General features: G+C 47.7%; 8 protein-coding genes across 12 annotated transcripts; 2 read left to right on the top strand and 6 right to left on the bottom strand.

The window, feature by feature from the left end:
• Nucleotides 1–45: 45 nt before the first annotated feature.
• Nucleotides 46–1,292, bottom strand: LOC110179308 (CIMIP2 protein CG18335). Its single transcript, XM_020946794.2, has 2 exons — nucleotides 1,114–1,292; nucleotides 46–1,058 (listed from the first exon to the last, which is right to left on the bottom strand). The coding sequence occupies exons 1-2, from the start codon at nucleotides 1,152–1,154 to the stop codon at nucleotides 128–130; spliced, it is 972 nt and encodes a 323-aa protein (XP_020802453.1). The 5' UTR covers nucleotides 1,155–1,292; the 3' UTR covers nucleotides 46–127.
• On the bottom strand, nucleotides 1,199–3,382 carry dare (NADPH:adrenodoxin oxidoreductase, mitochondrial). Its single transcript, XM_020946793.2, has 4 exons — nucleotides 3,034–3,382; nucleotides 2,260–2,632; nucleotides 2,035–2,206; nucleotides 1,199–1,979 (listed from the first exon to the last, which is right to left on the bottom strand). Exons 1-4 carry the CDS (start codon nucleotides 3,243–3,245, stop codon nucleotides 1,339–1,341), a joined length of 1,398 nt encoding a protein of 465 aa, XP_020802452.2. The 5' UTR covers nucleotides 3,246–3,382; the 3' UTR covers nucleotides 1,199–1,338.
• LOC110179309 (uncharacterized) lies at nucleotides 2,590–3,318 on the top strand. The gene is made up of 2 exons (XM_020946795.2): nucleotides 2,590–2,867; nucleotides 2,925–3,318. Exons 1-2 carry the CDS (start codon nucleotides 2,765–2,767, stop codon nucleotides 3,008–3,010), a joined length of 189 nt encoding a protein of 62 aa, XP_020802454.1. The 5' UTR covers nucleotides 2,590–2,764; the 3' UTR covers nucleotides 3,011–3,318.
• A 363-nt stretch (nucleotides 3,383–3,745) lies between the features above and the next one.
• Nucleotides 3,746–4,385, bottom strand: LOC110179344 (ciliary microtubule inner protein 2B). Its single transcript, XM_020946852.2, has 2 exons — nucleotides 4,183–4,385; nucleotides 3,746–4,130 (listed from the first exon to the last, which is right to left on the bottom strand). Exons 1-2 carry the CDS (start codon nucleotides 4,196–4,198, stop codon nucleotides 3,862–3,864), a joined length of 285 nt encoding a protein of 94 aa, XP_020802511.1. The 5' UTR covers nucleotides 4,199–4,385; the 3' UTR covers nucleotides 3,746–3,861.
• A 133-nt stretch (nucleotides 4,386–4,518) lies between these two features.
• On the bottom strand, nucleotides 4,519–7,388 carry LOC110179343 (uncharacterized). Of its 4 annotated transcripts, XM_086827310.1 has the most exons (4): nucleotides 6,586–6,972; nucleotides 6,156–6,525; nucleotides 5,460–5,857; nucleotides 4,519–4,754 (listed from the first exon to the last, which is right to left on the bottom strand). In XM_086827310.1, the coding sequence occupies exons 3-4, from the start codon at nucleotides 5,776–5,778 to the stop codon at nucleotides 4,651–4,653; spliced, it is 423 nt and encodes a 140-aa protein (XP_086683436.1). In that variant the 5' UTR covers nucleotides 5,779–5,857; nucleotides 6,156–6,525; nucleotides 6,586–6,972; the 3' UTR covers nucleotides 4,519–4,650. The 4 variants fall into 4 exon arrangements, with proteins under 4 accessions (XP_086683436.1, XP_020802508.2, XP_020802510.1 ...); XM_020946849.2 differs by lacking the exons at nucleotides 6,156–6,525; nucleotides 6,586–6,972 and adding an exon at nucleotides 7,119–7,324; XM_020946851.2 differs by lacking the exons at nucleotides 5,460–5,857; nucleotides 6,156–6,525; nucleotides 6,586–6,972 and adding an exon at nucleotides 7,119–7,388.
• A 336-nt stretch (nucleotides 7,389–7,724) lies between these two features.
• Obp47b (Odorant-binding protein 47b) lies at nucleotides 7,725–8,974 on the bottom strand. The gene is made up of 3 exons (XM_086827309.1): nucleotides 8,413–8,974; nucleotides 8,226–8,342; nucleotides 7,725–8,163 (listed from the first exon to the last, which is right to left on the bottom strand). Exons 1-3 carry the CDS (start codon nucleotides 8,512–8,514, stop codon nucleotides 7,789–7,791), a joined length of 594 nt encoding a protein of 197 aa, XP_086683435.1. The 5' UTR covers nucleotides 8,515–8,974; the 3' UTR covers nucleotides 7,725–7,788.
• A 4-nt stretch (nucleotides 8,975–8,978) lies between these two features.
• On the top strand, nucleotides 8,979–11,143 carry LOC110179327 (CWF19-like protein 1 homolog). Of its 2 annotated transcripts, none has more exons than XM_086827307.1 (7): nucleotides 8,979–9,111; nucleotides 9,181–9,342; nucleotides 9,400–9,731; nucleotides 9,787–10,104; nucleotides 10,167–10,275; nucleotides 10,333–10,819; nucleotides 10,876–11,143. In XM_086827307.1, exons 3-7 carry the CDS (start codon nucleotides 9,714–9,716, stop codon nucleotides 11,015–11,017), a joined length of 1,074 nt encoding a protein of 357 aa, XP_086683433.1. In that variant the 5' UTR covers nucleotides 8,979–9,111; nucleotides 9,181–9,342; nucleotides 9,400–9,713; the 3' UTR covers nucleotides 11,018–11,143. The 2 variants fall into 2 exon arrangements, with proteins under 2 accessions (XP_086683433.1, XP_020802478.2); XM_020946819.2 differs by having other exon boundaries at nucleotides 8,988–9,111; nucleotides 9,176–9,342.
• Fpps (Farnesyl pyrophosphate synthase) lies at nucleotides 11,041–13,026 on the bottom strand. The gene is made up of 6 exons (XM_020946820.2): nucleotides 12,752–13,026; nucleotides 12,374–12,468; nucleotides 12,087–12,298; nucleotides 11,667–12,028; nucleotides 11,383–11,609; nucleotides 11,041–11,319 (listed from the first exon to the last, which is right to left on the bottom strand). Exons 1-6 carry the CDS (start codon nucleotides 12,922–12,924, stop codon nucleotides 11,138–11,140), a joined length of 1,251 nt encoding a protein of 416 aa, XP_020802479.1. The 5' UTR covers nucleotides 12,925–13,026; the 3' UTR covers nucleotides 11,041–11,137.
• Nucleotides 13,027–13,107: the final 81 nt, after the last annotated feature.

The raw sequence follows: 13,107 nt of genomic DNA on the forward strand, positions 1-13,107 counted from the left end.
GTCCTAAAAAATGCAACTATCGATACGTTTCGTGTAATATAACGGTTTTTGAAAAGTATATACAACAAATTTAATATTTACTACACTAATATATAAAAATAGTACCACAGAAAGAAGTCACTGTCAGTTAGTAGGCATAATTTATGTTGGCCACCTCCGGCAGCACGGTGAGACCCTTGTGCACCTCCAGCCATCGCTTGGCGTCGTACGTGGTTTTGCCGTAGGTGCGTCCGAACTTGTACATTTCGCCGGGAACGTGTCCGGCGTAACTGGGCACCATGCCGTCGGTAGTGTGATAAACGACGAAGTGCCCCACTGGCGGGCAGGTGATAGCCGGCCGGCTGAGATCCTGGCCGCAGCACCAAGAGTCCCTCTTCTTCTTGTACATGTAATCCGAGAAGCTGCAGAGTGCCCTGTGGGTGAGCACCTGGTTGGATTCTCCGAACCGCGTTACTGCCATGGGAATGTGGCCTGCGTAGCCGTTAATGATGTACTTGTCGTCATCCTCGTCCTCCAGGAAATGGGGTGTCGTGAACTTGCTGTAGCAGAGTTTCTCCGTTTTTGGCGGACAGACCTCGTCCTTAATGCCCTGGGAGACGCCGGTGACCGGGATCAATGGTGACCGGTAATAGGCTTTGGGCAGCAGCCGCTCGTTGATCTTGCGGTCGAAGAGGCCCTTTCCGCTCTCCAGCAGATCCCTGTGTCGTAACGTACGACTTTCACAGCGGTAGAGCTCCATAAGTGTTTCGTGGTCGGCCACTCCCGCGGATGCGGCTGCCAAATAACGCTTGCCGATCTGACGCACTATATTAGGCACAAAACCGGCATACCCCGGCAGGATGGGGTGCCTATACACAGAGTCCACCAAGTCTTCTCTCGTTCGTAGCACCTTCAGTTCATGCGGCGTGGGATAATCCTTGAGACCCCCCTTGGTATGGATGGGAGCTACAATCAGTTCCGGCGCATGGGAGACACAGGGATCGATGAGCAGGTTGTGCGACTGCCGGCCATAAGTGCGACCCACTCGATAACGATCGCCGACGCAGTGACCCGTATATCTAGCGATTACCAGAAGCTAAGAATCCAGGTTTAAATTAGTTTTACGTGGCTTACCCTGGCACCAAGTGCGGTTCCGGGGTTATAGATTGGTCCATCTTTGACTAACTTGAATTTAAATCACAGGAAATTTTCCACAGTCTTACGGATTGTATATAAATGAAATTTGTATATTTACACACTAATAACAAAAGATTTCAACGACAATTAAATGAAAGGAAGCTAGATGTCTAAAACAAAAAAACACATTATTGTCAGCCACCATCTAAAGGATTAATCTTGTTAGACTCCTGCAACTCTCAGCATCTCCTCGATTCTGACGATTTTCTCCCTCGGCTTTCCCTTGGCCTTGCCCGCCTCGTTTTCAAACTCGTCTATCCTTCGCCAGCCATCCCAAGTGACCACGCGCTTGTTATCCGCATCGTAACCAGGCTTGGCGGAACTAGTGTCCAGTACATTGGCGGCTATGTCGTCGCAGATGCTCTTGGCCACCGCAAAAGCGCCGCTCATTGTTGTCAGGATAACGCCAGTGGGGCCGGTGCCCAACCAACCGGCCACATACAGTCCGGGATCAGTTTTGTCGGCATCCTTGAGAACTCGTCCCTCTATGTTGTGCACTCGTCCGCGTCTCGTGTCAAAGTTGATGCCGGAATCCACGCAACTAGATTTGTAGCCAATGCTGCGCAGAATCAAGTCCGACGGAAGACGCTCGGTGGTATCGGTGGCCACTGCGGAGTCCTCTTTGAGTTCCGTAACGGAGAACTCCATTTCTCCTAGGTTTATCGCCTTTGGAGCTCGCAAAAAGATGGGCAGGAATTGCTTGGAGACAGAAGAACCTCTTCCCTGTTCCTTGAGGCTCTTGAGCATGAGTTCGGTGAGACGCTTGCGTGGTCGTTGTAGTTTCTCCACCAGCGAGTCCACTCCTAAAATATGAGCTTTAGGCATTTGATTCTTCTTCGGATTAATGTGGATTCGCACCTGAGAAGTCCTCGGTTCGCCAGCGTGTGTCCACATTGGGCAGCTTGAGCATTTCTCGCAGCTCTTTGATGGTGAAAGCGGCCTGCAGAGGACCCCGCCGACCCACAAGATGCACACGCTCCACCTGACTGCGGGAAAGGGCTTCTAAGGCGTACTCCGTGGCGTCCGTAACCTGATCAAATAGAGATTAGAACTTATGTTAGCTCGGAAATACGATCACCCTACCTTTAAAGCATCCAAGGGACTTAGGAGCATCCTAGCTACATCGACTGCAACGTTGCCCTGGCCTACAATCGTAACATCTCGCCCGCTTAGGTCTGGAGCAAGGTTTTCCGCTCCTGGCAGACCATTGTACCAGGCCACAAATTTCCTGGCAGATATTACATTGCCCTGCTGCTCGTTCTCCAGCTCCAGCTCTCGATCCTGATCTGCGCCGTAGGTGAGGAGCACGGCGTGGTACCGCTCCCTTAGCTCCTTTAGGCTGACATCCGTTCCAAGCGCAACGTTGCCAAAGTAGCGCAGACGCGGATGCTCGGCGGTCTTGGTGAAGGTGTTGATTACGTTCTTGACCTCCGGATGATCGGGCGCAACGCCAAAGCTGCAATGTGCGATTTGCATAATGGGACAAGTCGTTAGTCGATAAGTGCGATGGATGGAATGCATGACACGCAACCGGGGCGCGGATAAAAGCGTTTGAGCTTGAAGTGCGAGTCACAGTTTCACTCTCAAGATGCCTATAGCGGCTGGTTTGTCACTGCTCCTCTGCCTCTTGTTAATCTCCAGCTGCAGCCAGACGGCAGCCAGCACTCTGTGGGGTGTTGACCAACTGGGCGGTAAGTTTCCCGCTCCAAAAACTTCTGGGAGCTATTACAATCTAGCTTCACCCACAGCCTACTTCAGTGGCATCTTTCGCTCCGTTGTGGGTCCCCTCTTTGGCTTTGGGCCAACAGCGAACAACACCGCCTCGTCCTTCTAAAGCTAGATTCAGTGCCTGCTTACCGCACCAGTCCGAAGGGCACCGGCAGCTTCTCCACCACGTCCACCACACAGTCGCTCAGTTGCTTTAGCAGTAGTTGGGCGGCATAGAAGCCTGCGGGTCCGGCGCCCACAATGCAAATCCGCTTGGTGGGTGTCACGCCCTGGATCACTTGCAGTCGGGCAGGAGACGTGTGGAGACCTCGTCGGCAGATGTTAAGCAGATTTAGGCCCATGGTCCCCGGGTTTTGTGGCTTGGACCGCGATTAAACAGATCTGGCTTAATAGATGGTGCAATTTGTCCAATAATGATGATTTTTGTTATTTACTTTCTTATCAGCGGATCGCTTTCACCGTTGGCCGCCAAAATACCAAACTTTGCCTAAGAAAATTGAGGGTATTTTACCACCATTGCTCATTGGTCACACGGTGCAGGTGCGAAGCGCGTGAAATTCGAAGGTGTACTTATCATTTCTAGGACTTTCTTAGATAATAAGTTATATTTTCCGACTGGTAAAGCGTAGATTAGTCCGGATAAGGGAAATTTATTATTTATTTTTGCATTGGTGTTAATTGCTTTTAAATTTTGCGGGCTTGCATTTATCGATAAAGAGATGAACGATTATTAAGACGTTTGATTTGAATTTTCTTTTATCATTTTTGTACCCTTGCAGGGTAATTTAATTTTAATCAGAAGCTTTTAGCACTATTATTAATTAAATAAAACCCAACCCGGTTTTACAAGTAACACATTTTATACGTTTTATTCTGGGTGCTTCTCCAAGCGTAACACAGAAATTTTGATTGGCTATATAAGTGACCGAGGGAGGCACCATAGGATCAAGGGATCAATTAATCGTGATTGAGAGCCAAATGACGCTTGGCGTCAATGGTAGAGCGTCCCCAGGTGTTGCCCACACGAAACTTATTGCCAGGAACATGGCCACCATAACGCGGAATCATTCCCACAACCCTTGGATAGATCACGCCATTGGGATTGGCGAAGGAGCGACCGACGCCAGCCTTCTCCACGGGGACCCACTCGGCGCTGCGGATGAAGTGCATATCGTCCTTGGGATAGCACCATCCCTCATCCGGCACATGGAAGGCGAAACCGAAACCTGCAGTGTCTTAGTAAAGTAAGGGATAAGATAGGAGCAAGGATATACTTACGGTTGGAGTAGGACATGGTGCGTGTTCTTTTTGCAATGCTCCAAAAGTAGCTGTGTTGATGCTTGCTCCGAGTGTTGCTGCTTAACTGGGTAAATAGAAACTGAATCTGGCTATTAATAGAGCCGTGCCTGACAGGAGGCGCTTCGACAAAACGACCCGACCGTTTCCCCTGACAACGGAGGCCAAAAAGGAGCTATGTAGATAGCAGCAACAAGTTCACAAGTCACGACACCGATTTGCTCCTGATTTGCATTTCCTGATGGCGCCGGCGATGGCGTACATGGCGTACCTTAATGGCAATTAGCGCGACATTTAGCATGACATTTACAAGTATCATTATTATTACGGGGTACTGTTTATTTCATTACGTTTTACTGAACTCATAATTTAGTCATTTACAGGGGCGGTGATTGTATTGATTAACAACAGTTGGAAGGTTGCTACTTAAGGGACTCTCCTCCTCCTCGCTCAGTTGGACTTCTTGGCCTTCTTCTGCTGCTTGCTCTTGAGCTTCTCCTGTTTCTTCAACTCCTTTTCCGTCAGCGACTTGTAGAGCTTGTAGCCAAAGAGAGCTGTAATGGGATTGGGAAATGGCATCTGGTTAATGTGGGCTTCTCACTGAAATAACGCAAGGGTAACTGAGACCGAAGATGGAGACTAGGAGGAAGATCACGGCCATCACTTTCGAACTGGAGTAGGTCTGAGCAATGTGGGCATGCTGCGCTATGCGCTGCTCGATCCGACCGATCGTCGCCTCGAACTTGTCCTTCATCTCCGCCAGAAACTGATGCCGGTCCGTGTCGGCAAGGGATTCTAGCTTGCTCTGCATATCGCCAATCCGCCTGATCAGATCCTGCGAGAACTTGCTGCTGGGCCCCATTTTGGCCACGATCTCCTCCACAGACTTTTTCAGCTGCTCGATAACGCCGACTTCATGCTGGCTCATGGTGGCGGCAGTTTCTTGGCAACGAAGCTCTCGGTTCTGTCTGTGTGTGTCAACTTCTCGCCGGCATGGATCCCTGTCGAGTACTGTCTGGTCGTGGTGGTGCCTAAGTCTGTGATGGATTCTACCTACGCTGCCCTGTGTTATCTTATCGCAAATCGAACGCCTATAAACGAAGCAAACATTCTAGTTTGGGACTCTGTGTAACTGTGAGTGTGAGGGCTTTGGCAGGGCCCCCTGACACTTATCGCCCCCTGCTCTGCACAAGTGGGTGCGGATATCACACCCGATAAGGCTTTACGATGACGGCGGTGGCGGCTCTCGTTCAGCTTACCAAAGACGAGCAGTATAAGGGCCAGCATCACGAAGAAGAATATATATTCCCGCGAACTGTGGCCAGGTTGTCCGTACTGGCGCATAAAGTCCTCCGGCGATGGCGGCTTTGGGTTGTAGATGCTATCACGCAGCTCAGCGCGCTCCTCGTCCGAAATGCCCTCCATGCTCTCGACCATCTTCCAGATCTCATCCGCACTTGGCATCTTGAAGTCCGGACTGCCAGGCTGAGCGCCAGCAAAGCCTGCCGGTCCTCCGGCCGCAGCAGCAGCTGCCACGTCGTCGGCGAATGCCTGCTGGTTTATCGGATCCTCAGCCATGGTCTAATCGCTCTCTTTCTCGGATGGGCTCTGATTTACGGTGCTGTCTGTCTGTGGGCTCGCCTTTAGCGGTTGGCGTCTGAATGTGGGATGAAAACATAGTATACGGTTCTGGGTTCTGGTTTCAGCGGGTATCGGCATGCTACTGGGGGCAAAACTAAATCAAAGAAAACAAACAACGTGGCAAAACGAAACTAAACAGATACGAGATTTTGTGACACCGGACATTGATTATCTTTGGACACGCGGCATGCAGAGATTAAGACGATCGAAGGGGAGTTTAAGTTCGTTGGGATCGAGAGGTGCCCCCAGTGCGCGGTGCTCGGGCCCGGTAATTATTTAAATTTTTTGGCCACTAGATCGCCGCCGTTGCTTACGTGCTCCGGCCTTCTGCTGCTCGGGAGGACTGAGCGCTCTCTAAAAAATCATATTAAAATCAATACGAAAATAAACTGACACTCGTGTGTAATCAGTTGCTTATATTTCATTATTCTGAGATATGCCCGGTCGCTACTAGTAGCTGTGTTTTCGCTGCGCTTTTCGCTTTGCCCCGGACCTGCCTTCGTCAGCATATATTTCCAAAGGTAACAGGGAGTCCAAAGAAGTTGGCATGGTGGAGAGCGGAGTGCGCCTGAGTATAGCTACATGTATTGGGTGTGCTGCGATAAGGCAGAGCCACTCGCTAATCAGTGCCGGACTTGGCTTATATAGAAACGGCCTGCAGAGAACCACCAACACAAGTCTAAGCTGTAGGCAGGTGTATTTCTTGGGGTATTTACAGTATTGCTTCCTCGTATAAAACTATACCAGGGTTTACCACTAAGTAGAGTTTTTCTAACCGAAAAAAGAAAATTTTAACTATCCAAGTCTCATAACACCATATTCCCACTGTTCTCTATAGAAAAGAGATATGGTTTCCTTCGAGGTTCGACTGTACCACTTGCACAAGTGAATGGTGGCCGGCCTCTTATCAGACGCCCCTCTTATCGGTTCTGAAACCAACAAACTTTTGACTACGTACGCAAAGAAAACTAGAATGATATGATGGGCCGAAAGAACACGTAAGACAATCTAAATCAGAGCCAATTCAAACCAAAACAGATAACAGATAAAACCAAACACAAACGAAGACATCCAACAGCTGGGCCAAAACAGAGGCACCAGCATAGGGGTTAACGTTCTAGTTGCTCGCTTGGTGAAAGTCTTTTGACCCAATTCGCGCTCTGGCCGGGATCTTGACCAGGTTATTACATGCATTACAAAAGGGAGGGCAGTAACGTGACGTCTGGGAGGGGGTAAAAACGAAGGGAGGGGGGGAGACGGACTTGACCAAAACTCACCTGCCAAAGTGAAAACAACAACAGCCGGCACGTAGAAGGCGAGATTCGGAATGGACTGCTGGAAGGGCGAACCGGCGTCGGTGAGGTCGACCATGTTGCTTATTATGATAGAGTGTCTTTTGGGGAGCACTTGGCAGCTAGTTGTTACACTTTTTCACGTTTCAATGCCGAGTTTATCTCAGTAAAATGCAAAAACACTTCGGAGGCTGTGAATTAGAGTTGTTGAAAAAATGTAACAAAATATATCGATAGCGCCCAAATATCGATGATTAAGTATCAATGTTTTGAAAAATGTCCTGTTATTTAACATTTTACATCTGACACGTCTAGATAGCAATATTACACGTTTAAAGAAACATGGGGTAGAATTCTCGCCTTTTGGGGTAGAAGTCACATGTAGGAAGTAGATTTCTTATGTAGGATGTAGAATTCTCATGTAGGAATTAAAATTCATTAACAGACTTCTCTCATCCAGAGAGCTGAGCGAGAGAACCGTAGAGAACTCGTAATGGCAAAACACATATGAAAACATCGATGCATCGATGAATTTTCTAAATCATCGATATTTTCTTCTGCGCGTGCAGCTGGTTACATTAAAGTGGGGTATTTTCAAATTTAAATTTATTTCCTACTTTGTTTATATGTACAAATCCAAATTAGATTCAAGCAATTAAGCCCCCAACCCGCACTGCGTAACATAAGCCTTGGCTAGCGAACATTGGGCATTCTGTGTCCAACGGTGCTCTGGACAATTCTTAAAGTACTCCATGTAGGTGCAACCGAGTACAATGGCAGAGAAGGGACTGCAACGTTGTTGGGGCGCTTGCTGGGGTTTCTGCTGAGCCTGTTGCTGCTGCTGCTGCAGGATAACTGCCAGCCTGCGTTGAGATTGGGGCTCGCACTTGGAAAAAGCCATTGTCATGGCCTCCACATAGACGCTGTCGTTAGAGAACTTGGCAGAGAGGTCACTGCGTATGTTGTTTAAGTTGAGCTTCTGCGGCTCCTCGAGGTACTTGGAGGATGTGAGTATGCATTCGGCCAGGCACTGAAAGGGATAAGGAAACCACTACAGTAAGATTCTCGGGATCACTAACTTATGTTACTCACAGCAGCAGAGTCTATAGAAGGAGGACCTCCGTTATTCTTTGCTGTTCCCAAAATCCGCTGGGCGCATTGGTCCACCAACTGGTCACGACCGCCGTCCTTGCAGCAAAGAGCTGGGTCCTAAGGGGATAACCAAGATAACCAAGTAAGGTATAACTATAATGCCAAAGAATTAAGTTAAGCTACTTACAACAAGTTGTGGCGGCCTTTGGCAATCGATGGTGGTTTGACCCAAGACTTGGGTCACAAGTCCCAAGCAAATGGAGATCAAGAGCGTCTGAGTGGGCGACATAACTGCGGCTGACTAACTGCGAGATGACTGATATGGATGTGGACTGGCAAGGCCCATTTTATATCCCGCGCCGGACACACATCCACATCTAATGGAACGCGAAGAGTAATGGCCACTTAATAGTGCCAGCCACGCATGACCAGAAAGGCCCAGCAAAAGTTCATTGTTGCAATCGGCTGGGTGCCGCTTGCTTTGGGGCCAATGTCATAAATAATGTCATATTTTGGGCCATTGACATTGCACTAAGGTTATAGTTTGTGGATTATATAAGCATAGAATGTTGTACGCTCAATTAACCAGCAATTGCCGAAAAAAATTCTGAAGAGCTGGGCAAATCCAGTTAAAAGTATGTCATGGTGTCTAAAACGAGTCGCAACTGTGCTAATTATGCTCAAATTTGGTTCGAACAGAACGATTATCTGTTAAATATATTATTAAGCATATAAAAAAGCATATACAATTAAATTTTAGTTAGTTGTATCTTTGAGTTTCGGCGCCTGCAAGCTCAAACCAGTTGGCAGCACCATCCGCGATGAGCATGGTTGGAAAAAGAATCGATCAACCATTTACCGATAACATGGACGCGGGTACAAAAATGTAAGTAATAAACACAAATTAAAAATTGTGATTTAAAGGTAATAATACTATAATTTTCTCCTAGCTTAGTTGTGGGCGATGTGCGGGGTCGTTTCAAGCAACTGTTCCAGCGTGTGGAGCAGGTCAACAAAAAGGCGGGACCCTTTGAAATCCTGTGCTGTGTCGGAGACTTTTTCGGCGACGACAAGCAAAACGAGGAACTGATTGCCTACAAGAATGGATTTAAACACAGTAAGTACATATGTTATTGGTATTTTCTGATCATGTACAAGCTCTTATCATCTTTAGTCACCGTGCCCACCTATGTGCTTGGTCCCAATAAAAAGGAGCACGCAAAATACTTTGCGGATCTGGCGGATGGCGAAATCTGCACAAATCTCACATATCTCGGCCGGCGTGGTGTTTACACGCTCAGCAGTGGTGTGAAAATTGCCTATCTAAGCGGATTTGAAGCAGTAAATGCTGCGGAATCTTCTGCCTCCGAACACGAGTTCACCAAAGCCGATGTTATAGCCGTACGTAACTCCTGTCTGGTGTCGAAGAACTGCTCCACAGAGTACAGAGGAGTGGATGTTCTGCTCACGTCACAGTGGCCATACGGTATGCAGGAGGAGGAGAATGTAAGTTGTATATTGTAATAATTATGAAGATGTTAATCCTATGAATACATTACAGGCCAACGCGTCCAAGCTGGTTTCGTTTCTCTGCCGGGAGATCAAGCCGCGTTATCATTTCTGCGCCATCAACGGCACTCACTACGAGTGTGCTCCTTTCCGAATGCCAAAGGATGAGACCACCCAATTCGAGCTGTGCACTCGCTTTATATCCTTGGCCGACGTGGGAAATGCCAATAAAGCCAAGTACATTTACGCGCTCAGCCTAAAGCCTGTGGATAAATCACGTTTACTGGATTTGGTGCAGAAGACCACCAATGAAATACCTTGTCCCTTCATAGGCCTAGATCTGGGAGGAGCGGTCAGCAAGAATGATTCGGTCGGTAGTCTTGGCATCTCTCTTAAACCTCAAATAGTTTTTAATATATATCTTTTTAACAGTCGGAAAATCGTCAGTACTTTTATGACATGGAAGGTGGAAATCGCAAGCGGCAGGGCGGTGAAAATAACAGAAGAGATAAACGGCCGAGGATTCCCCAAATTGATCAGGGTTTGTAAGGGGTAAAAGTTTCTGTACAGCATTTATAAATATTTTCCTTGATTTCAGAAAAGTGTTGGTTCTGCTTGTCTTCTCCCGATGTGGAGAAACATCTTATTATCACTGTGGGCGAGCACTTCTACTTGGCACTGGCCAAGGGACCCATAAACAAGCATCATGTCATGATACTGTCCACCAAGCATGTGCCATGCGCTGCCCAACTTAGTCCTGAAGATTGGGAGGAGCTGGATAAGTTCAAGACAGCCCTACGAAAGTACTTCAAGTCCCTCGGTCAGGTTGTGTGCTTCACGGAGCGGCATTACAAGTCTGTGCACCTGCAAATCAATGTGCTGGCCTTCGAGGAGGGTTATGCGTGGAAAATCAAGCATAGTTTCGAGGACAAGGCGGAGGAATTTAATTTGGAATTTGAGACATTGCCGGCATTGGATTCCGTGAAAATGCTCCCAGAAATGGGACCATATTTCCTCGCCGAGCTGCCTGACGACAGTACGCTGATAACGCGCCAGATGAAGCATTTTCCCATTCATTTTGCCAGGTGGGCTTGCAAACTCTACTTATTACTCTGAATTAGCTATCTAATTCTCATTCCAGGGACGTTTTTTGCTCGGAGAATCTGCTGAACTGCGACGAGAAGGTCAACTGGAAGGAGTGCCTTCTGGAGAGGGACGAGGAAGTGTCGTATGTTGATGACTTTCGAAAGGCCTTTGCTCCCTTCGATTTCACGGACGATTAAGCCAGGAACCAAGCGTGTGTATGTATAGCTAAAATTCCATTTCGTTTGTAATTGCTGAGCCCATGCTAACAGTTCATCCATGTAAAAACTAAAAACTACAATATATAAAAACCGATTCACCTAGGAGTCACGTTGGTAGATTTTGTTGAGGATTTGCAGGAAGGTCTGGTGCGGCACCCCGCGAGAGGTTTGTTGTATGTGGGTTTTGATCATGTTGTAAGATTCCTCCTCAAACGTGGCATAAGTAGATGGCAGTCCGAGCTCCTTGTACAGCTCCTTGACTCTGTTTACCTTGGCGGGATCTGTAAATAATTAAAATGAGTTAGTTAAGCAGTGACAAGCATTAGTTTTAAAGTTTACATTACCTTCCTTGCCATAGCAATCGATCATGATCTGTTTCTGCTCGGCATTGGCTCGTTGCATAGCCACCACAGCCAGCCAAGAGCACTTGTTGTCCTGAATGTCTGTCCCAATCTTGCCCGTCACTTCCGGATTGCCGAAACAATCGAGGAAGTCGTCCTGTACCTGGAAGAAGTTGCCCATTTCCAGGAGAATGGTCTTTGACTGCCGGAAAGCTTCGGCGTCTTTGTATCTAAACAATAGAGCGGGGGATAAGCGTTGGGAAGAGAGGGAAAATATTAAAACTTACCCAGCCAAGTGTAAAGCGATTGCGAAGGGCAGGTAAAAGGAATAGTAGGCAGTCTTGTTTTCCACAATCGCCTTGTAGTTTTCCATTGTGAATTCCGAGACACTACGGTTCGAGTTGAGCTGATCCAGCGACTGGCCGCAAGTGGTGATGTAGGTGATTTCATGGAAGAGCTCCATCAGGGCCACATAACAATCCAAGTGGCTGAAGTGCATCTTCAGTATGGCATACATGGCATTCTCGATCATTAGGGCATCATTGATGGCGGTCAGCCCAACGTTCTCGACCTTGTGCCAGCACGGCTGGCCTCTTCTGGTCGTGCTGTTGTCCATCACATCGTCCGAGATAATGAAGAAGCTCTGGAGCTGTAAAAATGTGAAAGTTAGTAGTGTAAGAAGCATCTTTTGGCCTAAAAATGCTCACCATTTCCACGCACCAGCCCAGGTACTGGGCCAGCTTTATGTTCTCCGGAGTGAGATCCTGTGCCGGCACCAGATTCTTGTAAGTCAAAACGGTAAGGATGCCACGGTTCTTCTTGCCCCTGGGCACATTGTATTGAAGGACCTGGGCGAACCACTTGGCAGCATCATTGCAGTTGTACGTCTTTGTCACGGTGGTGATGTCACGCACAAGATCTGCAAACAAAGCAACGGATTCGGCATTAGTATTAGCATGATAATTGACATAAACAAAACGAAACGCCAGCTAACCTGGGAACACGGCCATAAAGTCGCGGCTTTCATCTTTCGACACCGTGACGCGGGCCGCAATGGGAACGGAGTGATTTTGGAGCGTCGATAAGGTTCTGTGTGGAGAAGAACAAACAAAACAAAGCCAAGACAATAGAATGCAGAACTATTAACGCATACACACACACACACACATATCTGCTGGCCTACGTGACTGCATAAGTAGGTACAAACTTTCTCCCCCCTCTAGCGAGTAGCAAGAAACCACGGAGTACATCGAAATTCCTGGCCAGAAATCACACCCAAATCAGGCACCCGATTAATGCGCATACCGGTCCAAACGTAAACAAAACAAACAGGCAGAGGTCAAGTGCGGCGAAAACCGGTAGATAAGTGTACCTGCTTGTCTTCTTCAGCTTCTGCTCGGTGACCAGTTCAGTGGGCAAGCCGCCAACCGACTTGATAATGGGCTCTGAGTTGACTTCGTTGCTGGTAGAGATAACCCGAGGCAGGCCCACGGCGTTGGCAAGGATCCGCTGCTGCGGCAGAAGCTGGCGGACCAATTTAAACATTTTTATTTGATTTAATAGGCGCGATTTAGGTCGTTCTTTCAAAATTCAGTTTTTGGATATGAACCCAGTGCGAAGTACTAGAGATGAGCAGAAATCGATTGAAGAATAATCGATTGCTTCAATTATTTGTGAAAGTGAACCCAGTCGAAAGCACTATTTTGGGAAATAAGGAAGTTTAGCACT

This window comes from Drosophila serrata, unplaced genomic scaffold (assembly GCF_035046125.1).
Source record: "Drosophila serrata isolate PLE 108 unplaced genomic scaffold, ASM3504612v1 contig_165, whole genome shotgun sequence".
Classification (NCBI taxonomy): domain Eukaryota; kingdom Metazoa; phylum Arthropoda; class Insecta; order Diptera; family Drosophilidae; genus Drosophila; species Drosophila serrata.

What these genes read in the sequence shown, in the direction of transcription:
- LOC110179308 (XM_020946794.2), bottom strand. Translation starts at nt 1,154, where the DNA reads ATGGACCAATCTATAACCCCGGAACCGCACTTGGTGCCAGG. An exon ending in GAACCGCACTTGGTGCCAGG is followed by an intron (nt 1,059 to 1,113) that starts GTAAGCCACGTA and finishes GGTAATCGCTAG; the next exon opens with ATATACGGGTCACTGCGTCG.
- LOC110179309 (XM_020946795.2), top strand. Translation starts at nt 2,765, where the DNA reads ATGCCTATAGCGGCTGGTTTGTCACTGCTCCTCTGCCTCTTGTTAATC. An exon ending in GGGTGTTGACCAACTGGGCG is followed by an intron (nt 2,868 to 2,924) that starts GTAAGTTTCCCG and finishes CTTCACCCACAG; the next exon opens with CCTACTTCAGTGGCATCTTT.
- dare (XM_020946793.2), bottom strand. Translation starts at nt 3,245, where the DNA reads ATGGGCCTAAATCTGCTTAACATCTGCCGACGAGGTCTCCACACGTCT. An exon ending in GTCCCTTGGATGCTTTAAAG is followed by an intron (nt 2,207 to 2,259) that starts GTAGGGTGATCG and finishes CTATTTGATCAG; the next exon opens with GTTACGGACGCCACGGAGTA. An exon ending in GCGAACCGAGGACTTCTCAG is followed by an intron (nt 1,980 to 2,034) that starts GTGCGAATCCAC and finishes CTCATATTTTAG; the next exon opens with GAGTGGACTCGCTGGTGGAG.
- LOC110179343 (XM_020946849.2), bottom strand. Translation starts at nt 5,778, where the DNA reads ATGGCTGAGGATCCGATAAACCAGCAGGCATTCGCCGACGACGTGGCA. An exon ending in CCTTATACTGCTCGTCTTTG is followed by an intron (nt 4,755 to 5,459) that starts GTAAGCTGAACG and finishes ATCCCATTACAG; the next exon opens with CTCTCTTTGGCTACAAGCTC.
- Obp47b (XM_086827309.1), bottom strand. Translation starts at nt 8,514, where the DNA reads ATGTCGCCCACTCAGACGCTCTTGATCTCCATTTGCTTGGGACTTGTG. An exon ending in AAAGGCCGCCACAACTTGTT is followed by an intron (nt 8,343 to 8,412) that starts GTAAGTAGCTTA and finishes TTATCCCCTTAG; the next exon opens with GACCCAGCTCTTTGCTGCAA. An exon ending in CTTCTATAGACTCTGCTGCT is followed by an intron (nt 8,164 to 8,225) that starts GTGAGTAACATA and finishes TATCCCTTTCAG; the next exon opens with TGCCTGGCCGAATGCATACT.
- LOC110179327 (XM_020946819.2), top strand. Translation starts at nt 9,047, where the DNA reads ATGAGCATGGTTGGAAAAAGAATCGATCAACCATTTACCGATAACATG. An exon ending in GTATGCAGGAGGAGGAGAAT is followed by an intron (nt 9,732 to 9,786) that starts GTAAGTTGTATA and finishes AATACATTACAG; the next exon opens with GCCAACGCGTCCAAGCTGGT. An exon ending in TTTCCCATTCATTTTGCCAG is followed by an intron (nt 10,820 to 10,875) that starts GTGGGCTTGCAA and finishes TTCTCATTCCAG; the next exon opens with GGACGTTTTTTGCTCGGAGA.
- Fpps (XM_020946820.2), bottom strand. Translation starts at nt 12,924, where the DNA reads ATGTTTAAATTGGTCCGCCAGCTTCTGCCGCAGCAGCGGATCCTTGCC. An exon ending in CTTTATGGCCGTGTTCCCAG is followed by an intron (nt 12,299 to 12,373) that starts GTTAGCTGGCGT and finishes CTTTGTTTGCAG; the next exon opens with ATCTTGTGCGTGACATCACC. An exon ending in ATCGCTTTACACTTGGCTGG is followed by an intron (nt 11,610 to 11,666) that starts GTAAGTTTTAAT and finishes TCTATTGTTTAG; the next exon opens with ATACAAAGACGCCGAAGCTT.